This window comes from Neopsephotus bourkii, unplaced genomic scaffold (assembly GCF_033783945.1).
Source record: "Neopsephotus bourkii isolate Nb327-2 ecotype Australia unplaced genomic scaffold, CSIRO-AGI_Nbou_v1 NB_616, whole genome shotgun sequence".
NCBI lineage: Eukaryota > Metazoa > Chordata > Aves > Psittaciformes > Psittacidae > Neopsephotus > Neopsephotus bourkii.
The window spans coordinates 928,223-949,501 of record NW_026901116.1 but is presented as its reverse complement, the minus strand read 5'-3'; the positions used below and the strand labels follow the sequence as shown (position 1 = coordinate 949,501).

The following is a 21,279-nucleotide window of genomic DNA, read 5'->3' as shown; positions in this document are numbered from 1 at the left end:
AGCACGTGGTTAGAAGCCATCTCTGCTCGTTGTTACCCTGAGAAGCGTTGTGCTTCTCTTTGCAAAGAGGGTGGGTTTGAATGCAAGCGGAGGAGAAAGGCACGTCCCCGAGTGCTTAACCTTGCAGGTCACCTGGAACGGGAGGAGATGGCCAAAAACGCAACCTGAAAATGTTTAGCTGCTGCTGTTCATAATGAGGAAATATCTGTCTACATCATCGCTTTGTAACTTTTCAGAAGCATGGCTTAAAAAGGAGAGAGGGGAGAGGTTGGAGAGGGAGCTGCGCCGCCGCCTATTCCAGAATGAGAAACACAGGGTACTTGTTCAGTCAATTCAGTTTAGGTCACATGTAGTTATGAAAAACAGATGATTGCTGGTGATCAAGCTGTACTTTGACAAATATCCCATTGTTTGAGCGTGCAGTGATTTCTTCAGAGTGTTACCCCGGTGCAGGGCTTGGAGATTGCGTTCCTCCAGCTTGGAGCCTGTCAGATAGTGTGGGGATGGGTGCTCCAAACTCAAGGGCTTGGCTTCAATAAGAGGATGGATTGCACAGAAGGGAGGGCTTGGTACAAAATGTGTGAAGCTTCCACTCTAGTTCCTAAGATGAGCTCACTTTGGGCTCTTAAAGATGCTTGAAAGGGTGCTTCCTATGCACGTTGTGTTCTGCATGGCAAGGTAACGGTTTATTTGGCAGTTGGCATGCCCAGAGAGGTGGTGAATGCACCGTCCCTGGAGACATTCAAGGCCAGGCTGGATGTAGTCCTAAGCAACCTGATGTAGTTGAAGATGTGCCTGCTCATTGCAGGGGGTTGGAAGGTCCCATCCAACCCAAACTGTTCTATGATTTGGGGGATGCTGCTGTTTGATAGATCCTTACTATTAGTGTATCTTAGTCCTGTATCACTATGGATTATTATATATTCTGTGATTTCCTCTAGAAAATCATACCTTAAGAATTTTATCTGTGGGATAAAGTACCTGTTATGTTTCAGAGACAGGGCAAGTTGAAGCCAAGATAAATGTATGTGTCCACATGTGAGTGACCCATCGAAAAGGTGATTCCTGCTCTGATGCTTGTTGGGTCTTGTGCTCTTCTGCGTTGCAGTGGAGTGATGGTGTTTGATGGAATTGCTCTGCAAGGTGGCTGTCAATCTGAAATGTTTAAACATCTTATATTTTGCGTGTATTTTAAAGTTTCTAAGGTGAAGAAGCAACATGGACTATGGTTTTATGGGCAATATGAAGGCAGCGAAGTGCCAAAGAAATGTTTAATCCCTTTTAGGGTCTTTGGTCTGAAATCAGTATCCCTTTGGTCAGGAATCTGTTGGCTTCTGGGGTGCAAGGGACTAATTCTGCGTAGCCTCAGACAACTTGGGAGCTTTCATTTCTGTGCCTTGTGGCACACTGTACCACCTAAAAGATTCAGTCTTACTACAAAACCCCAGGCACTCACTGCTGTTGCCTCAAGTTGGTTTATGACCTAACATAAATGAGCTTGAGTCCGTGGGGATGTTGGGAGGTGGATGGGGTTGATCAGTGCGTGAGCAGGTGGATCAGAGGCTCAGGATATATGTGCAGATGGCTGAGAAGTCTAAAAGCAGAAGTGGGGCTGGTAGAGAAAAGCCTTTTCATGGTAGGTCTCTCATGTATCTGTCCTCAGAGCAGTTAGAGGAAATATTCCATTAGTTGCTGGGAAGACTGAAGGGCTCCATTTGTGTATGGTCCTGGTCATTGCCCTAGCTTTTAGAAACATACACTGTTACTTGATGTATTTTGTCATCTGCAAACAAAATCAAAGCTATTAAAGCTATGGAAAACCAGTTTGAGTTTGACTTTTATCGGTGTCTCTGGTCTTCGGGGTCTGAACGTGCATTGGGTCTTCCACTGCGTTGCTACCATTCACAGATAAACTTCTGACTATTAATCACAGGAGAAGGTTAGGCTTTCCAACAAATCTGAATTCATGCATGTTCCTTTCTCCTCCTTTCGGAGCAGTGTTAACTCTGAGGAACTGTGAAAGCTCGAGCTGTCATCTCGGAGAAGTTTAATGTCCTTCTCGCCTTTTACAGCTCCGCGTGCTCTGGGCTTCACTTCATTTGTCAGGCACAGCAGCTCCACGTTTGGAGTCCTCCTTCTTACTGCTTATTAGAAAGTAAAAATTGTAGGATCAGAAAAGGGCCCCAAGGGAAGTGTTTTGAAGTATTTGAGTCTGTCTTTATGCTCCTTCTGGATGCACGTATCTCGCTTTAATATCGACAGTCGATTTGCTAAACACAAAAACAGTGGTTTAAAAGGCTGGCCGTGTGTCTAGTGCTTATACAAGCAAACCAGGTCTCTTCATCTAGGATGATGTGATGTTAAATCGTATGATGGACTGGGGCAGAAGTCTTTTGCTTGGTCTAGGTCAAGAGAAAGCTGTGGTACCTAATCCTGGCTAAACAGAGCAGCAAAACAAATGATACTTGGCTAGCAGAGACTGAAAACCTCGCGCTGCTTTTCTCTTGTTAAATGAACCGAGCAGCGCTAAACCGATGACTGAGCAGTAGCAAATGCACTAAATATTTCAACCGATACTAAATGGAAAAGAAAACACATTTCTGGTTAACATTTAAACCTATTAAAATGTGATTGAAGTGGAATTTGCATCTTGGGTTGCTCGGAAGATTTACTGTGGCTGCTTGTCTGCCACGTTAGGAGAACTTGCATCACCCTGAAAATCCCTGCGTTTCACTACAATTCCTGTGTTTAGTTCACGCAGCTTTATATCCTCTTGCAGACATTTTCCTTGCAGTGGAGATGCCTTTGCACCATGTAGGAGCTCAGCCTGAGTGATTGAGCAAATGATGATTAATGATAAATAAGAGCACAATCATGAATAATGATAAATATAAGGTTAAAGGAGAGCACAATATTAATGATAAATAAGAGCCCAATTGTAGATTCATAGAATCATTCGGGTTGGAAGGAACCTTGAAAGCTCATCTAGTCCAATGAGCAGGGACAACAATGTAAGGCTAGAGTTAATGTAGTCAATGGTAAGTACATTGTGGAATTCCAAATTAAAGGGACATTGGATTTGGGTGAGCTCCTAGCAGCAGACCCCTCCTGTTGTCGCATGTTCCTTGCACTCATAAGGGTGAGGAGCGTTTCGTTCCAACCCATCAACAGTGCTTTGGTATGGCAGAGAGCTTTGCATTTCCTCACAGAGCTGCTGTCCTAGTTCTTGCCCAACAGTCTGCTTTGTCTCAAGAAACCAAAGGGCCACGGAATCTGTTGCTGTATTTGAAACCTCAAGTTTCTAGTTGGTAACTTTGATCAAGCCTGGGAAGAGGGGCATGTCTTCACCTCCTCATCCTCTTCTCTGGCTGCTGTCTATTGTGCTTTCAGAGTGATGAACAGACAAAGGAGAAATGACCTTATTCCTGCAAGGTTGTCCTTAACTTTTGCAGAGGTTAAATTCTTAACAGGGAAATACACATGAAAGAGGAGATTTCTGTCCCTTCTGCCCTTGCAAAGCCCCCCGAAGCCTGTGATGCTGTAAGAAAGGTGAAATGGGTTGTGAAGGCAAGATCTCAACACGAGTGTGCTTGAAACCAGGCTTGTGATTTTGCTATAAAAATTACTTGGATGAAAGCATCCATCTGTTCTGTGTGTAGATGGATGTTCCCTCTGTCTCCTTCAATGGAGTCATTGCAGGGTTTGAGCGTGGGGCATCAGTTCTTCATCCGATCGTCTCTGCTGCTTGCGCTTGGGAAGGGATGAGGTTTTGGGTGGGTGTAATTCCTTCCAAAACTGCATTTGCAGCCTGACAGAGCCCTGCAAAGGCTCTGCTGGCTGCAGAAATAAACTTTATTGGTGGGAGAGGGAGATCCGTTGCGCAGATAGAGCCGAGTTGTTGATGCCTTTTTGTCCTGCAGTTTTTAGATGTTTTCTGTGTGCTCCATCCAGGCTTTGAAGATAAGAGCACCCAAGCCCCAGTTCTCTGTGGTTAGCCACGATGTGGGGGAGGCTTTGGGTGTGCTGATGGCCTGTGCTGCCGTGGCAGCCCCTGCATTTGGGGGTTGGTTGCGGTTTTTTGGTGTCTTTTAGCTCCTCTCAGCACACAGCGCAAGTCACTTCTTCCAGCTTTGTCATGCAAGCTGGATTCTTCTAAGAGAGAATACAGGATTATAAACACTCTTTTCATCATCATAAAATCAGAATGGTTTGGACTTAAAGGGACCTTAAAGCTCCTCCAGCTCCAACCCCTGCCACAGGCAGGGACCCCTTCCACTGGAGCAGCTTGCTCCAAGCCCCTGTGTCCAACCTGGCCTTGAGCACTGCCAGGGATGGGGCAGCCACAGCTTCTCTGGGCACCCTGTGCCAGCGCCTCAGCACCCTCACAGGGAAGAGCTTCTGCCTAAGAGCTCAGCTCAGTCTCCCCTCGGGCAGGTTCAAGCCATTCCCCCTGGCCTGTCCCTACAGGCCCCTGTCCCAAGCCCCTCTCCAGCTTTCCTGCAGCCCCTTTAGGCACTGGAGCTGCTCTAAGGTCTCCCCTTCAGGAGCCTTCTCTTCTCCAGGCTGCCCCAGCCCAGCTCTCTCAGCCTGGCTCCAGAGCAGAGCTGCTCCAGCCCTCGCAGCATCTCCATGGCCTCCTCTGGCCTCTCTCCAGCAGCTCCACGTCCCTCTTGTGCTGCTGCCCCAGAGCTGGATCAGGGCTGCAGGGGGGGTCTCCCCAGAGCACAGCAGAGGGGCAGGATCCCCTCCCTGAGCTGCTGCTCATGCTCTGGGGGTGCACCCAGCACACGGTGGGCTGCATTTCCCAGGTTTTTAAAGACTTACAGTCTCTTCTGGTCTCTAACCTCTGTTTTCTCTGAAACCTTGACACCAGGTCTTACAGACATTGGTATTTTACATGGGCACAGAAAGCTCTTGGCCAAATTTATGGGGGCAAAAATCCATAGGGAGTATTAAATAATAAGATGTGGATTGTGGTTCAGGGCATCCCAGTGCTCTGAGTTGCTGGAGGCTGAGAAACGATGCTAGGAAACCAGATTATGTGTTCACCCTGTTCTTGTGTTATTCTTGAGTCCCATTAGGTCTGGTGCTGGCTGGTGGTGGAGTCAGGGCGCTGTGCCCAGGCACTGCCTGCTCGGCATTGGCACATATGGATTAGGAAAACTGATTGTTCCTGAGGTTAAATTCTGGTTTTACTGAGTGATCTCCAACACACTCCTGACCCCATGCAGGCAGGACATGGGGTGGCTCCATACACCTCGTGTAAGACTGGATGGGAGACCTCACGTCCTCTGTCTTGCCAAAGGTTTGAGACACGTTAAATTGTCTGATCTTTTATTTTGTATTGCTTTTTTATGCATGGGAATGTCTGGTTTCTTTCAGTTATACCAGTGCAGAATCCCAGACTGGTTTGGGTTGAAGTGACCTTAAGGGTCATCCAGCTCCAACCCCTGCCACGGGCAGGGACACCTTCCACTGGAGCAGCTTGCTCCAAGCCCCTGTGTTGAACCTGGCCTTGAACATGAATGAGGTGAAATAACTCGTGGCATTAGTCAGTATTTATTTTCTGGACTGAACAATTGAAGGACATTTATTCTCATTTTGTGCTTGTTTTCTGCAGCTACAAGATTTAGAAATACTTATTGATTTTCAATACAGTTCTTTAGTCCAGCCTCTGAGCTTGAGATGAAACATCTGAGCCTCTGGTCAAACAGATACCGAGAGCAGAGCTAGCACCAGAAATGGCTCATCTGTGATTCTGAGGAGGAGTAGAGATGAGTTTAGATTGGATGTAAGGAAGAAGTCCTTTACTGTGAGGGTGCTGAGGCACTGGAATGGGTTGCCCAGGGAAGCTGTGAATGCTCCATCTCTGGTGGTGTTCAAGGCCAGGTTGGACAGAGCCTTGGGTGCCATGGTTTAGTGTGAGGTGTCCCTGCCCATGGCAGGGGGGTTGGAACTGGATGATCTTAAGGCCCTTTCCAACCCTAACTATTCTATGATTCTATGAGACCTACCCAGCTGTTTCACCAAGCTAGAGAGGCAATTCTTTGTGGCAATTTTAATTGCTCTGGGCTTTCTTTGTGTCCTTCAAGTCTTCAGTTCTTTGATTTTTCATCACATTGCCAGTGATGGTTTTCTGTCTTGTCATTCATGCCTTTTGGCTGCAGGAAGATGGGAACCCTGATTGTGGCCAAAGCAAAGAATTACTTGGTTTTCTGCTACTGGTCCCCACCTTCCTGCAGTTGCTTTCATCTTGATTCCTTGGAGAGGAAGGGGAAAATGGTGGGTTTTTTCTTTCTTCTAAGGCACCAGCTAGCTGTGGGGCATGGACTGATGAGCACCAGGGTCTGGTTCTTTTGTCTCTGGATTCTGAGGTCTTAAACTGAGACGAGTTGGATGGTTTGCTCCTCTCTACATTACATGAGCCATAAAAATTTCATATTTCTTACCAAAGTGTGATTTCCTCCTGTTGGGAAAACTGGAGCATCTATAAAGGGTTGATGTGGGAAGAATCATTGAATAGTCTGGGTTGGAAGGGACCTTCAAAGCTCGTCTAGTCCAGCTTCCCTGCAGTGAGCAGGGACATCGTGAACTAGATCAGGTTGTCCAGAACCACTTCCAGCCTGACCCAGAATGTCTCCAGGGATGGTGCATCTACCACCTCTCAGTGCAAGAAGTTGGCTTCTTGTCTAGACAGAGTGAGGTGATGCTCATCTCCAGACCTCTTCTATTGGATTCAGCTCTGTCTCTGCAAGCTGCCATTCTTCTTGGGATGGAAACTCCTCCTTTTGCTAGCGTGGTCCTGCTGTTTGTCATCCCAGGTCAGAGGCTGGGAAAAGCAATAGTCAATTAAAGCTTTATTAAATGTAGCTTGTAATGCTCTGAAAGGAGCCAGCCAAGCAAAGGCCACTAATAAAGGCCCTTTGTGAAGGTATTTAATAAATTAACACTATGCTGTGGCAGGGAGGAGATTACAAAAGCCAGGCTCGTTAATCAGTGTATTTACCCTCTACAAACACCCTGGCCATGCAGCTCCCTAATCTTTACCCACCGGATCTGATGGGAGGTGTATGGGGACGGGAAGTGCCTCCATGGGTCATGCCTGGGCCACGACACGAAGGACACGCCAAGACAAACATGGGTTGTGATGGTCATCGCTCTCATCAGCAGAGCTCCCTGTGAAGCAGGGATGGTCCTTAGTGCAGGTACCCATCATGAGTATGGGATGATGCTGGAAGAGTGGGATTCTCATCATCCCAACCCCGCTCATCTTCAGGTATCCTTATTTTCCTAACCCCTTGTACACCAGGCTGGATGTGCTGCCAGGCTCCGACATTAGAGGGCATCTCCTCCTCAGGCTTCCTTATTTCTTCTTTTTGGTGTGTTTTGTTTTAGTGCAGCTTAATCTATCGGGCTGTCTTTAAAAAGGCAAATAGAGCATTTGACCTGCTGTGCAAATTAGCCATATGGTGAAGTGTAATATCCCGCTGACCCTCATTACCGTGCGGTATGAAAAGCTCTCCCCTTTTCACATGCAAGCATATTAAAGTGGCCTTTTCAGCATTTTCTTCCATATAAAACTGTCTTCACTCCTGTGGCCAAGCAGTTAAAAGGGAACTCCAGCTGCAGCCAGGAGGCTGAAATTAAAGGCTTTACCCTTGTCTAAATGGAAAATAGATATTGCTTCCTATAGACAGGGCTGGGGAACAATGCTGCGCCGCTGGCTCCAGCAGTGGGTCTGGGGGGTAATGGCCTTATTTGCTGGGAGGAAGGAGCCCGGCTCCTTTGAGAGAGGAGGTGTTGGGCATCTACCTTGGAGGAAGGGGGGCAAAAGGAGGAAATCTTACCTATTTTCCTCTATAGTTAACTATTTCCTGGCCAAGGCAGTGGGAAGCTGTGCCAGGACCTGAGGCATGCTGCAGGACCCCAGGTTTTCCCTAGGACAAGCAGCAGCTCTTGTTCGTTAAAGCTAAAGAAAAGCCTTGTGCATCTTCACCTTGGTACCTTCATCAACTCTGGTGCATTGATGCTCATTTGTTCCTTGTTCCCCTGGGCTCCCAGTGCCCTGCCTGGAGGGATCAGGAGGGTATTTTACTGTGAGGGTGCTGTGGCTGCCCCATCCCTGTCAGTGTTCAAGGCCAGGCTGGACACAGGGGCTTGGAGCAAGCTGCTCCAGTGGAAGGGGTCCCTGCCTGTGGCAGGGGATTGGGACTGGGTAACTGGGTGAGCTTTAAGGTCCCTTTCAACACAAACCAGTCTGGGATTTCCCATCCATCTTCTTCATCCCTGCTGATGGAGGTGGTCTAGGCAGCAATGCCAGCATCTGCTACCACATCTCACTAGGTGATGGAGCAGGAATCTCCATCTGTTATCTGTTGGACCCAGGCATCCTAATTTGCTTTCTGGTTGCTTTTGCTTTATAAATTTTTGCTGCTTTCAAACTTTGGTTTAAGTTAATTTATCAAACCAGTGTTTGGAGAGATGAAAAGAAGCACTAGAACTCCTATGGACCCTTCTAGGTTGGCTTTCTGTTCTTGTGGCTCTCGATAGTTTTTGGTTAGAGTTTCTTTCAACTGATTATAACTGATTATAAGAGATTCTTTCAGCTGCTTATAAGTTATAAGCTTGGTACTACATGATCTGTGGAACACTCCTTTCATTTGGGATGGCCTTTAGCCATGCTGCTTGGCCTTATTCCATTTTCCTAGGTCTGAATTTTGTTCTGTGCTCTTCAGTACAAGTCCTTTAAGACAGGCAGTTGCTATCAGTGCACTGTTGGATGCAAGCACTTAAGCACCTGAACCACAGAATTTACTTTGAAACTTGGGATTTAACAACTTAAAGAAATGGGTTATGGTATTTCCTCTCGTACAGGTTGGAGTCAGGGCTGGGTGGTGCAGAGATCAAATCCTTCCTAAGCTGGGCTGAGTTGGTAGGAAGGAGATGGCTCTATGTGTGTGCCCATGGACCTTTTATTTATGGGATGCACAGTGTAGTGAGATACTGGCAGCACAAAAATCAGTCTAACTGGGGTGGTGAATCACAGAATGGCTTGGGTTAGAAGGGACCTTCAACCCTCTGCCACAGGCAGGGACCCCTTCCACTGGAGCAGCTTGCTCCAAGCCCCTGTGTCCAACCTGGCCTTGAACACTGCCAGGGATGGGGGGAGACACAGGGATGGTGAAGACGTTCCTGGCCAGAACAAGGTGGTGCTGTGAATGTTCTCTGCTTACCTGTGCTCTGTCAGCCACAGAGGACACGTTGAGATGAGAGTGGCCACTTGGGAGGATGCACAGCTCTGCAGACCTTAGAGGGAGAGGCTCACCTCCAAAGCAGAGCTTGCGATGCTGCTGCTCTCTCTTCCCCCCACGCAGTTTTCTGGTTGGCTTTGTCTGTGGTTGCTATCAAGGTGGTGTTTACAGTCAACAAGAGGTTCCACGGGGCTGAGCAAGAGCCGCCTTTTTGATCCTGGTTCAGCAAAGCCCTTCTGGGCTCCGTGCTGAGCACCTGCACCCTGTGCCTCCGTGGTGTTATTTGGGAATATTTACATTTTCCAAGTTAAGCATCTGCTTAAGAGTTGGACTTCTTTGTGTTTCATTAGTGGCTACTGGTGTCCTCTTACCTTGAGACATCTTCAGGGCATGTTAAACATAACTTTCTGAGCTCCTTTTCTTGCAACCTATTTCTAAGCAGCATGCAGGCTTGTGTTGGTTCAAGTCCTGGACAATCATCTCTCCGTAGAACAGACTGCCTCTTTTAGGTAATTTTGGGGTAAAAGAAGTGGTTATCTATAGGATTTTAGAACTTCTGTGCTGCTTTCACAATGCAGGTTCCATCCAAACTGCTGCTCTAAGCTGCCAAGCTGTCAGGGCAGGGGTTGTAAGTGGGGGTCTGGTTTTGGGTATGCCCCTGAAGCTCTGGGGTTACAGAGGGGAGCAGAAGTGGGATCCAGGTTCGAGTGAGCGTCTCTTTGGTGTTGATACGATGCCAAGTGTTGTTTGGCGCTTGCAGGCAAATCAAAATGAAACACTATCTGTAGGGGCCATTTGAGCCAGGTGAGGGGTGACACATCACAGCACTGCTGCTCAGTGACCTGGGGGGAAAGGAATAGGCTGTTTCTTGTTGAAATGAGGCTGAGATTGGCTAAACTGTGATTATAACCCCCCTGAAATGGGACCTCTGGCCCTTCCTACTCATAGAATCTGACATGGGAAATGGCTGGGGATCGGGACATTTGGAGACCAGGTTGGGAAATGAGCATGTGTAAAATACCTGGAGGCTTCGAAGTCTCTGTGTAGGCTGTTTGTAGAGCGTGTTTCTCACAGGATAGGGTCATCTCAGGAGGTCTCTAGTCCAACCTTCTGCTTGGAGCAAGTCAGCCGTGAGACCAGACCAAGTTTCTCAGGGCTTCAGACAGCCTGGTCTTGAAAGCCTCCATGGATGGAGACTATAAAATACCTTTGGGGCTCTCCTTCCACTGCCTAACTGTTCTTGCTGTGCATAAGTTTTTCATTGCAACCAGTGACAATGTCTCTGTTTCATTTGTACCTTTCTTCTCTTGCTGTGCATTGTTGTGAAGTCAGCCCGGCTCCATCTTCTCAGTGGTCTTGTCTTAGGTATTAGGGTTAGCTCTCCAGATGATTTTGGCTGCTTTTTCCTGCAAGGATGCACTGCTGGTTCATATTCAGCTTGTCTACCAAAACTTAGGGTCTTTATCCAGAGAGGTGTTCCCAGAGCCGTGGTCCTTGGTCTGTGTTGTTGCAGGGGGTTCAGGGGTTCTTCCTTTTCGTATGTGGTATTTGGTATCTGCCCTTATTGAATTTCATCATGTCCATCCCTGGCAGTGTTCAAGTCCAGGTTGGATAAGGCCTTGGGTGCCATAGTTTAGAGTGAGGTGTCCCTGCTCATGGCAGGGGGGTTGGAACTTGATGATCTTAAGGTCCTTTCCAACCCTAACCATTCTATGATTCTATGTTGGCCCATTCGTGGAGCCTGCCAAGACCCCTCCAGTTGGTGGCTTTGCCTTCAAGTGTTTTGACTTTTCCCCAAATTTGGAGTCATTTGCAAAGTGGATGAAACCACATCCATCCCCTCTTCCAGGTCATTGACAAACACAGTAAGCGAGGCAGGTCCCAGAACCCCTGCTGTCATTCTCCACTTGATACAGGCCTCCATGTACAGCATGACCCAAAACCCTCTGAAGCCAACCAGGAGCAGATGTTCCAGGTACCAGGCGGGTACCCACCGAGCTGATCAACCATCCGCTTAGGTGCAATGTTTTGGATTTTGGGAATTCCACAGTTAATTCTCCATGAGGAGGAAGAACTCTTTGAAGGCAAACTTTCATAGACAGTTGAATACTGGTCTGGTTCTTGGGTACAAGAAGACATATGAAGACAGGCTGAGAGAGCTGCGCTGGTTCAGCCTGGAGGAGAGAAGGCTCCAGGAAGACCTTAGAGCAGCTCCAGTGCCTAAAGGGACTATGGGAAACCTGGAGAGGGGCTTGGGACAAGGGCCTGTAAGGACAGGACAAACCAGTCTGGGATTCTCTGATTTTTAGTAAATAGACTAATGATGTTGAGGGTGCAAAGTGTTTGTGATGGCTCAGCCAATAGTGTCCCCATGGGAGTGATGGGTTAGTGATGGCACATGTTACCCAGTTGTGTGCAGCTGGTAAATTACCATTACATGAAGAACACAGGGTGTATTTCTGCCGCCAGGTAAGCAGAAATTTAGTAGTCCAAACTATTGTCATCTACATGTTCTGCATCCAGGATTCCCATTTTACTGGACATTTTGAGGACAACAGCAGGATAACGCTTACAGTAAGTTCCCCCCGATGTAATTCACACGTAGATTTGCTCTCAGCTCTCTGCTGCTCCTGAATTAGGAAACTCTTGGGTTTTTTTTCAGCTGCTGTTTTTGCATTCTTGCATTCTGTTTTCCCTTCTGTGGTGCTCATCCATGAGCTTAATTGTCTGCCTTTCATTGCCAAGTCTGGGAAGTCCTGAAGCTCATTGGAGAAGGAAAGCTCTGCCCAGTAATTTTAAAAAGATGAGGCATTATTGAGGGTTTTTCCTGGACAATGACTGTAATAAATGTCTTGTTTGGAAACGTGGCTTTGGGTTCTTCCTGCTCCTTAAAGAGATTGAGAATTGGGTAAAACCTCCCTAGGAAAGGGACCCCCTTCTCCTCTCCCCACCATGACTGCTTGATTTCCACATGTCTTATGAGCTGAGCCCACAAGAAACCCAGAAGGAGCAAGGATGCTGCCTCTGTAATGAGATGTATTAGAAGCATATGAAGATAGGCTGAGAAAGTTGGGGTTGTTCAGCCTGGAGAAGAGAAGGCTGCGTGGAGACCTCAGAGCAGCTTCCAGTATCTGAAGTGGGCCTATAGGGATGCTGGGGATGGACTCTTCCTTAGGGACTGTAGTGATAGGACAAGGGGTAACGGGTTAAAACTGGAACAGGGGAAGTTTAGATTGGATCTAAGGAGGAAATTCTTTCCTGTGAGGGTGTTGAGGCACTGGAATGGGTTGCCCAGGGAGGTTGTGAATGCTCCATCCCTGGCAGTGTTCAAGGCCAGGTTGGAGGAGGCCTTGGGTTTAGTGTGAGGTGTCCCTGCCCATGGCATGGGGGTGGGAACTTGATGATCTTAAGGTCCTTTCCAACCCAAACTATTCTGTGATTCTATGATTCTATGATCTTTCTTCTGCAGAAGGTCAGTGGTGGGTTTGGAAGTCCATGAGAGGTTGGAGCTGGGAATTGCTCCTCAGTAGTCTTTCTCAAGGGGTTCTTGTTCTCAGACATGCCATGTGCCACTTGAGATGTGCGTCAACATCATGGTTTTAGATGAAACAAAACACCTTGCAGGTGCAAGGCATCTTTTTAGGATAAAATAGGGGCTTTCTCGGGAAAGGAAAGAAAAAAGTTGGGCTGTTTCTCACCAAAGGGACATGGAGATTCACACCTCACTGAGCTTTGGTGGCTGCTACAGGAGGCTGAGCCTGGACAGCCTGGTTGGCTCAGTGATGCCCTTAAAGCCACTTCTGATACCTCATGTACAGCATTTAGGTCCCAAAATACTGCGTTTGAAAACTGGAGGTAAGGATGAGGTTGGTTGAATTTGAAGAACCACCAGGTGTAGGGCTGGAAAAGAGGAACAGGATTGAAGTATAAATACTGCATGGTGTTTCAAATGAGTAGCCTCGAAAACAATGGGTCTTTTGGCCTGTTCTGAGTACTTTTTTTGGTTTATTTCTATTTGTCTGTTTTCTGCTTTTGGGATTTTTTTACCCAGAGGAAGAAAATAGAGTACAGAGGAATGACATTATCTGAAGATCTGATAAATTGAATAGTCATAGATAGGGTCAAATGTGATGAGCAGTGTGGTCTAAGCTAAAACTGCCACCAAGAGGAAGAAAGACTTCCCATTTTGAGGGGAATATAATACTTGAGTGATGAAAAGATCTAAGGAGGTGGTGGAGAATTATGCTTGAGAGAAAAGGGTGAAGTTGTGCACCAGAAAAACATGGATAGTGCCAAGAGAGATTTTCTTGGGAGCAGTTGTTTTTCATTGGAGTAGCTTAGAGTCCCCAATTCCTGGAGCAGCCAAAAAAGGCTTGAGAAAGGAAATACAGGGATCAGTGTGTTGGAAAGGAGATGATTTTGGTCAAATTGTCAGGTTTCTAGGCCATAAATTTTAGGGAAACTGTTAAAATGTGAATATGGGTTTTGGTTTTTTGGGAGTGTTTTCCAGTGTCATTGCTGTTCCTTCTTTTGTACTACAGTTGAAGCCATTTGTTGGGCTGGAACAAGGAGGACCTGGTATCCAAAACCTTCTAAGCACACACTGTGAGGCTCAAGGGGCTTCTTTCCAAGGTGGAGAGAAGGGTTCATAGTGAATCCATTGTGTGGTATCTCCAGCCCAGCTCAGGTCACTCCTGCTTCTTGTGTCTGTGGAGAACGTACTTTTCCTCTGAAAGTGTAAGCCAAATAGTTTGATTTTCAGAGAACATTATGGAGTTGGTCCAGATGCTTCATCTTCCTCAAAGGCATCAGTGAAATAGGGATAGAAGACTGCTTTGTGGTTTGTCCTTAGTGGTGAAGGAGCTGTGCGAGGTTAATGAGTAGCTTCACCTTCAGATCTCAGTGATGCTCCCAGAGATTGAGTTGCTCTCATGGTCAGGACAGAGGTGATGAGGAGGTTTTTGTGCCACTTGTGTAGGTTTTGAGAGATGAGGCACAGCAGGATTTAATATGTATCTGAAGCGTGTTCACATCAGTGACAAGGTGGGAATGGGACAAGTTGTTCTGTCGTGGTTCTCCTGTGGCGTCCCCAAAATGGAAAGGAAGTGGGTGACAGCAGCATCCTCAGAAGCAGCAGCTCCCAGGGCTGGAAGAGGAGCTCCATGGGAGGGAACTCCCTGGCTTATGTCTTTGGAAGTCCTTATCTTGATAAAAGCCTGTAATAATCCTCCCTGTTCTGGGTCTGACCTGTGGATCACCAATTTCTGGCTCATGGGCCATGGAGACAGGTTTTGGGAGCATTAAGAAGACATCTGACATGGAAATGCTGGTTCCCAACTAGTTTGTGCTTCTGAAAAGCTTTCTTCAAGTGTCAGGTTATTTGTAGGTTCAAACTTGATTGCAGGAAAAGCCTTGGATTTACACCTATTCAGATTTGTCCCTTGCCAAGGGGGTTTGGACCATGGATGATTGGATGGATGTGCCCAGCATGTGTCAGGAGCTCCTCATCCAATGCATCCTGCCACTCGGTTACAATAAGAAGTGGAATTCAGAGACAAAATCCACACCATAAATCTGCCAAATCCTCGCAGTGCATGTGCATGGTGGCAAGAAGGTGTTTTGATGCATTATAGCTCCATTGGGAAGGGCAGCACTGATGGGAATGCTGCTGGAAGCATCAGCAAGGCTGAGATTTCCCTTAAGCCTTGAGCTCCGTCTTGTAGAAGTCAAGGAGCAAGTCAGGCCACAGCTCCTCAAGGGCTCATTGCAGACATTTCATAAGCATAAGTGGAGCATCCTAAGGCAGCCTGGTTGTGTAATGCCATAGTAGCTGCTGGATCTTTAAATTAGCACCAGGTTTTCCTTTTAATTCCTTTATTTTTTGTAGCAGGGAAGGCTGACGTCTGGTGCCTCGCTCAGGTGATATTTGTTGTTGTGGGGTGTTTGTTTTCTGCCTTCAGAATGAGATCTTTTGTTTTATTGTCTCGGAACAGTTCAAAGCAAGGCCTTGTCCCTTCTCTGAAGTGTTTATAACCCGATTTCAGACATAAAACAACACGGGTGTGGAGGAGGGAGGAACAGGCAGGGATGAAACGACAAGGTTTTCCATAGCCTAGGGGACCGGGGCGGTAGGCGGACATCTGAAAGCTTCAGCACGTCGATGGCATTTGAGGATCCTCATGGGTTTGCTGCCTGGGTGGTGATGCTCAGACATAGCCTGGCTTGGTAAAACAACCACCTACAGATGGAGCTCCTGCAGGAGCAGCTCAGGTCCCTGCTGCAGCGCCCAGCATGGGTGGAGATGCCGGTGGAGGACAGAAGCTCAGGAATCTGTTTTATTCTTCCCAACTATATAGACTGGACTCATAAATTGCTTTAAGGTAAAGGATGCTGTGCTCTGGGGAGACCCCCCTGCAGCCCTGATCCAGCTCTGGGGCAGCAGCACAAGAGGGATGTGGAGCTGCTGGAGCAAGGCCAGAGGAGGCCATGGAGATGCTGCGAGGGCTGGAGCAGCTCTGCTCTGGAGCCAGGCTGAGAGAGCTGGGCTGGGGCAGCCTGGAGAAGAGAAGGCTCCTGAAGGGGAGACCTTAGAGCAGCTCCAGTGCCTAAAGGGGCTGCGGGAAAGCTGGAGAGGGGCTTGGGACAAGGGTCTGTAGGGACAGGCCAAGGGGAATGGCTTGAACCTGCCCGAGGGGAGACTGAGCTGAGCTCTTAGGCAGAAGCTCTTCCCTGTGAGGGTGCTGAGGCGCTGGCACAGGGTGCCCAGAGAAGCTGTGGCTGCCCCATCCCTGACAGTGCTCAAGGCCAGGTTGGACACAGGGGCTTGGAGCAAGCTGCTCCAGTGGAAGGGGTCCCTGCCCGTGGCAGGGGTTGGAGCTGGAGGAGCTTTAAGATCCCTTCCAACCCATACCAAAGCTTTCAATGATTCTGTGCTTCTGTGACTCTCTCACACATACAAACACATTTTGCTGAAATTCCCTGATGTTTGTGGCTTTGCATCATTCTGCACCCATGAATCAGTGGAAGAATTTCTGGCACTGTTTGTGCCCTGCTGCTTTTTGCTCACACTAGAAATTGGTTGTTTCAGTGCCCCGGGGTTAACTCTGATGTTTGTCTGTGTCATGGTCTGGCAGAGAACCTGGTTGCACACCTCTATACACCACATCTGCACAGTGATACTGGAAAATAGGTATAGAAGAGTTCATCAGATACTGTTACACCTGAACAGCTGTAGTTTGGATTAGTGTTTTCAGTAAAACTCTTATCTTCTGATATTTGGGTGGCATTTTGCAGCAATGTTGTTCAGATACATTGGAGGAGTATGAGATTTGCCTCTGAAGCGCAGGATATCGCAGCTCAACAGTAAATCCAGTACATCACGAGTTTGTAGTTAATGCACACCATTACAACAACTTCAATGAATCGTTCCTGTTTTCCAGGGTGCCCGAGAAACCTTTGAGAACTACTACAGGAAACAGAGAAGAAAACAAGCCAGATTGGTCCTGCAGCCTCCTTCCAACATGGTACGATGCTCTACTCACAGTACCCAAACTTGCTATGCCGAGTAGCAGAGCGGAGCGTTAGTTATCTCTGGGTGTGCTGTTGCTGGTGGGACAGTCTCTAATTCATTTCCAGTTGCTCTTGGCCACCTTTGGTTTAATCTTTGCTCGCTTCTTCTTTGTTGCAGCACGAAACGTTAGACGGCTACAGGAAGTATTTTAATCAAATTGTAGGGTAGGTGTTCTTTTTATACATGTCCTTGCTAAATATGTGTGTGCTGTGTTGTTGAGGAGCCCAAAAAGAAAGAGAGGAGGGAATGTTGATGTCCTTCAGGGCCTTTAAACAGAGCCCAAAACAGAGGGGGGGAAAGGTAGTTTGGGCTTTTAGAGTGTATTTTATACCCATGAGCTTTGCTGTGCCACTGGTGGGAGCGTGGAGGAACCTGCCAGCTCTTGTACCAGCAAGGTCATTGCTGGGGATTTGAGGCTGAATAACCTCTGTGGACTATGTGCACCTACTTGCCCCACTAATGAGATGAATGGGCCTCTGCCTTAATTATTTTTTCATATTGGATAATTATTCTTTGATTATTTTCCTGGTAAAGGAAGGTGATTCCCAAACCTCTGGTCCTATGAGTTGCTTCTTACTGTGCTCAAATTTGACCAGAGTCTTCCAAAAGCAGCTGAGCTGTCAGAGGAGGCAACCTAAGCCCATTAATGTATCAGAGATAGGGGATGATGTTGAAATATCTTCAGCTGACAGTAATAATTTCAACATCTAATTACACCCATCACAAGTGCAATGGGTGCTCCTCACCCAGCGCCATGCTTCTGGGCTGAATTTCCCCATCAGAACCCAGCTTGGAGATCTTATCCATTGCTGTTTAAAACGTCCAGTGCCACGCTCACTCCCTGGAAAATCCAGTTTCTTTTTGGCCAGGCTGTTTGATAACTGGAGATTGGAGTGAACTGATTGCCTTGAAATAGTTGTGAGCCTGTGGGGTATCCCGGTGCGAGAGGGTATTTTCCCTACACTTAAAGCAGTTTTCCCTGTGGATAGGGCATTCTTCCCTGCAGTTAACCACTTGTAAAGTGCTTGCTGCTGACTGGAGCAGGGTTTAATCAGTGGTTCTTGTTGAAATAACGGGGTGGGGAACTTAGAAAGGGGAAATTCTGCCTTTGTATACACACAGTGGCATTACAAGGAGCAACCGTGGTTTAGGTCACTTATAGAATACAGTGAGACATCATAAAATGTTGTGATGTTAAAAATAGGTGGATAAAGTGCTTAGCATTAACCATATTTAATGCACTTTACTGCAAATCTGAGCTTGCTCTGGGGATTTGTGGATGTGCAAATGCTGTATATCCTTCGCCTCCAGTGTTTGAAGATCTCTTTGGATGTCTCAGAACCTGGGACTTCTGATAACAGTGCCATTTTCTCCTCTCTGCTAGGTTTTTTGTAGTTGAAGATCACATCTTGCATACAACGCAGGGCTTGGTAAATAGAGCCTATATTGATGAGCTGTGGGAGATGGCGTTATCAAAAACTATTGCAGCACTAAGAACACATTCAGTAAGTAAAAGCCTCGGGTTGCTCAGCTGTTGCTTGAGTATGACTTGACATGCTGGAAATACTGGCTTTTACACTGGGATTCTTTGTTGTGCCTCTTTTCCAAAAATCCTGCTTAAAATAACAGTGTGAAGAACACTGCTATTTCATGGAATCCCAACCCTGGTTTGGGTTGGAAGGGACCTTAAAGCTCCTCCAGCTCCAGCCCCTGCCACAGGCAGGGACCCCTTCCACTGGAGCAGCTTGCTCCAAGCCCCTGTGTCCAACCTGGCCTTGAACACTGCCAGGGATGGGGCAGCCACAGCTTCTCTGGGCACCCTGTGCCAGCGCCTCAGCACCCTCACAGGGAAGAGCTTCTGCCTAAGAGCTCAGCTCAGTCTCCCCTCGGGCAGGTTCAAGCCATTCCCCTTGGCCTGTCCCTACAGGCCCTTGTCCCAAGCCCCTCTCCAGCTTTCCTGCAGCCCCTTTAGGCACTGGAGCTGCTCTAAGGTCTCCCCTTCAGGAGCCTTCTCTTCTCCAGGCTGCCCCAGCCCAGCTCTCTCAGCCTGGCTCCAGAGCAGAGCTGCTCCAGCCCTCGCAGCATCTCCATGGCCTCCTCTGGCCTCGCTCCAACAGCTCCACGTCCCTCTTGTGCTGCTGCCCCAGAGCTGGATCAGGGCTGCAGGGGGGGTCTCCCCAGAGCACAGCAGAGGGGCAGGATCCCCTCCCTGAGCTGCTGCTCACTCTCTGGGGGTGCACCCAGCACATGGGGGGGTTCTGGGCTCAAGCGCTCACTGAAGCTGGGTCATGGGGAGCTTTCCCCTTAAGCCTTCTCTCTTTTTTTGCCTCTTGATGCTCTGCATTTCCCTGCACCAAACTCTCAATGTTTTGGGTGACTGGAAAGAAAGAAAACAGTGGTTTGATTTTTTCCTGTTATTTGGCTGATCACTTTTGGGAAGCACCAGCAGAGGGAGTCGGATTGTGCTGGAAAACCGGGGAAAAAAAGTGTCTATTTGGTGCACCGAAGTACAACCTTTAAAGTTCATGGCAGCGAATGGGTTGCTATCAGATCATTTGTGTGTAAAAGACAATAAACAGATTTTGTATGTTTTAATACTGAAAGAAGTTTGGGAAGATTGCTGATCTGTTTGGTATTTCTCTGCTTGAGCAAAACATCCAAAGCCAAACTGCAACAAAGACACAGTTTTTTGCCCCATTTTGTGTGAGCTGAGGTAATGTACTGGTTCAGCTGGGAGCACTGGAATTTCCTGAAAACCCTTTTGGTTAATGGGATGAAAAAGTTCCATAGCAGCCTTCCAAGTATCTGAAGGGGGTGTATGGGGATGCTGGGGATGGACTCTTCATTAGGGACTGTAGTGATAGGACAAGGGGTAATGGGTTAAAACTTACACAGGGGAAGTTTAGATTGGATATAAGGAGGAAATTCTTTCTTGTTAGGGTGGTGAGGCACTGGAATGGGTTGCCCAGGGAGGTTGTGAATGCTCCATCCCTGGCAGTGTTCAAGGCCAGGTTGGATGAGGCCTTGGGTAATATGGTTCAGAGCGAGGTGTCCCTGCCCATGGCAGGGGTGTTGGAACTGGATGATCTTAAGGTCCTTTCCAACCCTAACTATTCTATGATTCTATGAAAGCAAAAGCATTAACGACTGTGCACAAGTCCACTTTCAAATTGTTGGGCCATGTTGTCCAGGAAAAACAAAGTAGTAGATTCCTGAGATCCCACTGCTGCTCAGGGATGGCAGTGCCATCTGATAGCAAGAGCATGCTGCAGGGTTGTGTGGTGCAGCATGCGTTCGGTGGTACCCAAATGATAAAGATGTCATAAAATCATACACTGGTTTGTGTTGGAAGGGACCTTAAAGCTCCTCCAGCTCCAACCCCTGCCATAGGCAGGGACCCCTTCCACTGGAGCAGCTTGCTCCAAGCCCCTGTGTCCAACCTGGCCTTGAGCACTGCCAGGGATGGGGCAGCCACAGCTTCTCTGGGCACCCTGTGCCAGCGCCTCAGCACCCTCACAGGGAAGAGCTTCTGCCTAAGAGCTCAGCTCAGTCTCCCCTCGGGCAGAGCTGGATCAGGATTGCAGGGAGGGCTCTCCCCACAGCACAGCAGAGGGGGAGGATCCCTTCCCTTGACCTGTATGTAGCCAGGGAGGGTGTCCCTCTGTGTGCAGACACAAAGTGCTGCTTGCTCCAAACCCTGCTGAGTTTTGCATTTAGGTGCCCATGACTTTATCTTGGTCTCCCCCTGGCAGTGTTGCTGGTGAGCTGCTTGGCTTTCCCGGTGCAGATAGGGGTTGTCCAGGTGATGGACCAGATTGTTGGGATGAGGGACCACAGAGGCTTCCTTGGGTGCTCTGGCTCCATCCAGCACAGCAGTTGTGCTGACTGAAAAGCTGCCTGATGGAATCATAGAATAGTTCGGGTTGGAAAGGACCTTAAGATCATACAGTTCCAACCCCCTGCCATGGGCAGGGACACCTCGCTCTGAACCATATTACCCAAGGCCTCATCCAACCTGGCCTTGAACACTGCCAGGGATGAAGCATTCACAACCTCCCTGGGCAACCCATTCCAGTGCCTCACCACCCTCACATTAAAGAACTTCTTTCTTATATCCAATCTAAACTTCCCCTGTTTCAGTTTTAACCCATTACCCCTTGTCCTATCACTACAGTCCCTAATGAAGAGTCCATCCCCAGGATCCTTATAGCCCCCCTTCAGATACTGGAAGGCTGCTATGAGGTCTTCTTCCATTTAAGCTTCTCTGTTCCAAAAGGGGATAAACACAATGATGTACACCCTGCTAGGTTCTAAACCTGTGTTTATTTTCTTTTTAAGTGGGGTTTTCTGCAAGGTGAGAGTCATGAGAACAAGCCAGCTCCAAACACGGTGGTTTTCAGTCTTACCAGCTTTGTTGCCATGACAAGTTGTTTTAAGTGATGCCAAACCTAATGCATG

At 47.8% G+C, this 21,279-nt stretch overlaps 1 protein-coding gene across 9 annotated transcripts in view; it reads left to right on the top strand.

Moving 5' to 3' along the window:
• EXOC6B (exocyst complex component 6B) overlaps nt 1-21,279 on the top strand; it is a 325,177-nt gene that overhangs the window by 151,985 nt on the left and 151,913 nt on the right. For all 9 annotated transcript variants that reach the window (XR_009725215.1, XR_009725216.1, XM_061351946.1 and 6 more), the window contains 3 exons: nt 16,691-16,774; nt 16,939-16,985; nt 18,206-18,326. Coding sequence is in view for 7 of the 9 variants with exons in the window: in XM_061351946.1 (XP_061207930.1) it covers nt 16,691-16,774; nt 16,939-16,985; nt 18,206-18,326 (252 nt within the window). In the remaining 2 variants the exon portion in view is untranslated. The remainder of the gene's footprint in view (nt 1-16,690; nt 16,775-16,938; nt 16,986-18,205; nt 18,327-21,279) is intronic.